Source organism: Fukomys damarensis, unplaced genomic scaffold (assembly GCF_012274545.1).
Source record: "Fukomys damarensis isolate Sample0158 unplaced genomic scaffold, DMR_v1.0_HiC HiC_scaffold_24, whole genome shotgun sequence".
In the NCBI taxonomy this organism is placed as follows: domain Eukaryota; kingdom Metazoa; phylum Chordata; class Mammalia; order Rodentia; family Bathyergidae; genus Fukomys; species Fukomys damarensis.
In genome coordinates this window covers 46,186,704-46,189,461 of record NW_022900936.1, presented here as the reverse complement: position 1 = coordinate 46,189,461, position 2,758 = coordinate 46,186,704, and the positions used below count along the sequence as shown (strand labels likewise).

General features: G+C 45.1%; 1 protein-coding gene across 1 annotated transcript in view; it reads right to left on the bottom strand.

The window, feature by feature from the left end:
- Positions 1–439, bottom strand: part of Pcnp (PEST proteolytic signal containing nuclear protein) — a 21,741-nt gene extending 21,302 nt beyond the window's left edge. Inside the window, exon 1 of the mRNA XM_010614707.3 lies at positions 316–439. Coding sequence (XP_010613009.1) covers positions 316–379 — 64 coding nt within the window. The 5' untranslated portion in view covers positions 380–439. The remainder of the gene's footprint in view (positions 1–315) is intronic.
- Positions 440–2,758: the final 2,319 nt, after the last annotated feature.

Below are 2,758 nucleotides of genomic sequence, written 5' to 3'. Positions count from 1 at the left end.
CGGTTCCGGTACGGCCGCAAGCAGTCCCACCTCAAGTTTAGTCTCCCTTTCTGGCGCCCATCTCCCTTCTCCTGAGTACCAGTGCTTCTAGGAGCCAGGAGGTGACGAACAGTGGCCGACTCCCTGAGGCAAAGAGGCAAAGTGGGCCTGGAAGCCAGCGGGCCGCACCGGGCGTGCCCCAAGCTCGTCCGGGCCCAGCACCTAGCTGAAAGCCAGACCCGCCTATTCTCTCTATTCCACACCCCCCCTCCCCAGGGAGCTCAAAGAAAGGCCCGAAGTATCCCACGCAGCCCGCAACGCTGGGGTTGTGTTCACCTCCGGCGGCTCCAGCTCGCTTCGGCTTCTCAGGCTTCTCCTCTCCCGCCTTTCCGTCCGCCATTTTCCCTGCCGCGGCCTCCCCTGCTGCCACGCCAAGGACGTCACGGCCCCGCCCAGTAACCACGGAGCTTCGGGGCTGGCCAGCGAAATTGCAGCCTAGAGCGGCCCTGGAGCCGGAAAAGAGGGACCTTGGAAACGGAAATGGATATGACGCAAGCCACTAGCTGCCCCTGAAGTGACGGCGGCAAAAGAAGAAGGCGGATTGGAGGTCTCTGGAGGACTGGTTGGGCGTGCCACGGTTCAGTGGTGGGCGCGGACTGAAGCTCGGGGAGCGCGAGCATAACCTAGGAACGCTGGCGGAATCCTACACAATATCTGTATAGTCAGGTGTGGTTGCTACTGAAACTGGCTGGGTCTTTCGGGCTTTTACTGGATGTGTGCCTTTCTTGTCTACGTACAGGGCAGGGCAAAGAGGTTTTGTTCTTTTCCTTATTAAGGAAAAAAAAAACATTTATTGATCGCCCTCTAGTGTTAAACACCTTTCATACACTAGTTTAATCCCAATCGTCCCGTACGGAATTACCCCTATTTACTGAATTGAGACCAGATAGTAATTTGTCTAAGGGCTTGTAGCGAAGTAACGAAGCCACATTTTCTTCGAGCTGCATTCTCTATCAGTTAGGACTACCGTAATTTCTCCCTTACTCGGAAACCTTTAATGAATGGATGTCCAAGCTCTATATAAAATGAAGTCTACACATTATCTTCAACGTTATCTTCTCTTTTTCCGCCTCTCTTCCTTTATCCTGTCCTCTAGCCAAACAGGGTCAATTACTTGCCTAGAGGGAAATTGTATTTTCTTAGTTTGCTCCAATACACACTCTATGTTAGGGAACAGTCTTTTTTGAATCCCTGATGTACCTTCCCTTTCCAGGCTGAGTTCAGTTTGCTTATTGCCCACAGATCTGCCTCTACATGTGCTTCAAAGGAAACCAAATGAGGTAACTTGTAAACCAAACGTGGTGGTGTAGGCCTGTAATCCCAGCACTCGGGAGGTTGGAGCAAGAGGATTGCCTGAGTTGGAGGCCAGCCTAGGGTATAGTGAGTTCAGGACAGCTTTAACTATATAACAAGACCCTATCTCAAAAGCGGGGGGGTCCTGAGGGTTTAGCTCAGTGGTTCTACCATCGCCTGCAAGCACGAGGTCCGGAGTTCGATCCCGCCCCCCCCAATTGTATACGCCATTGTTTGGTCACTTTATATTTGAGTGTGTTGTATTAAAGCAAGTTTTGTCTCTAAAGGTCTGGTGGCATAATTTAGTGGTAGAACATGCCCTGTCCTTACTATATATGAGGCTGAGAGTTAATCTCCAGCACCAAAAGGAAATCTTTAACAGATATCACTAACAAACCTTTATTTGCTGCCACTTTGCACATTTCATAATTGAAATGGAAGACTTTTAGGCTTCAAATTGAGAATGTGAAAAGAACTAACATGTTTCCAACGACAGAAGTAGGGTAGTTTGGTAGTAATTTTATAATCTGAGTTGAAATCCCTTGTTCACCATTTCACACATTATATATGAAATTGACCAGGGACTATCTTAGAGCAGTACTTCACTACTATTTGTTACATTTTTCTTACCTGTGCTCTTTACAAGGTAATCATTGAGACTCTCGCATATATATTTTTTTTCTCACATATATTTTTAAGTGGGTACATAAACATGAGAATTTTAATTGAAACTACATATTTACAGATGTTTTAAATGAAAATGAAGCTCAGCGAGGTCCAGATCCCATACACCACAATGCAGAAATTAAACAGATGCAGTCATCCTCCATCCTTTAGTTTAATGAAGTCAAATTGTGCCTGTCGTGCTCACCAGTTTCCCCAGGACCTAGACCTCCATGTATATTTAATGAAAAGAATGCAAGCCTCAGTAGCCCACTACAAATGGGTTAGGGTATGAAAAGGTAGTGTAATACAAGACAAAGAGCCTAACATCAGTTTTATGTTTATCACACAGAACTAGATTTTAATTCTGACTCTTACAGCCAGATATAGTGGCATATACCTGTGATGTCAGTACTCTGGGAGGCTGAGGCAGGAGGATCACAACTTCAAGCCCAGCCCAGGAAACTTAGCAACTTACCTAGATCCTATCTCAAAATTTAAAATAAGGGGGAGGGGCTGGGGCTGTAGCTCTGTGAGTAGGCCCTGATAAAAATAATAAATTTTGACTGCCATTTACTAAATTTGGATTGATGTCACTAAATACGTGTTAGTTTTGGTGTTTTTATATTTTTTGTTATTTACATTGTATTTTTTAAATATATAAAAGTGAGATTTTTTTTAGCAATACTGAGATCATTAAGATAATTGAGGTAAAATTTCTAATACACTGCTAACCATGGGGTGGATTTGCTTAATGAGAGAG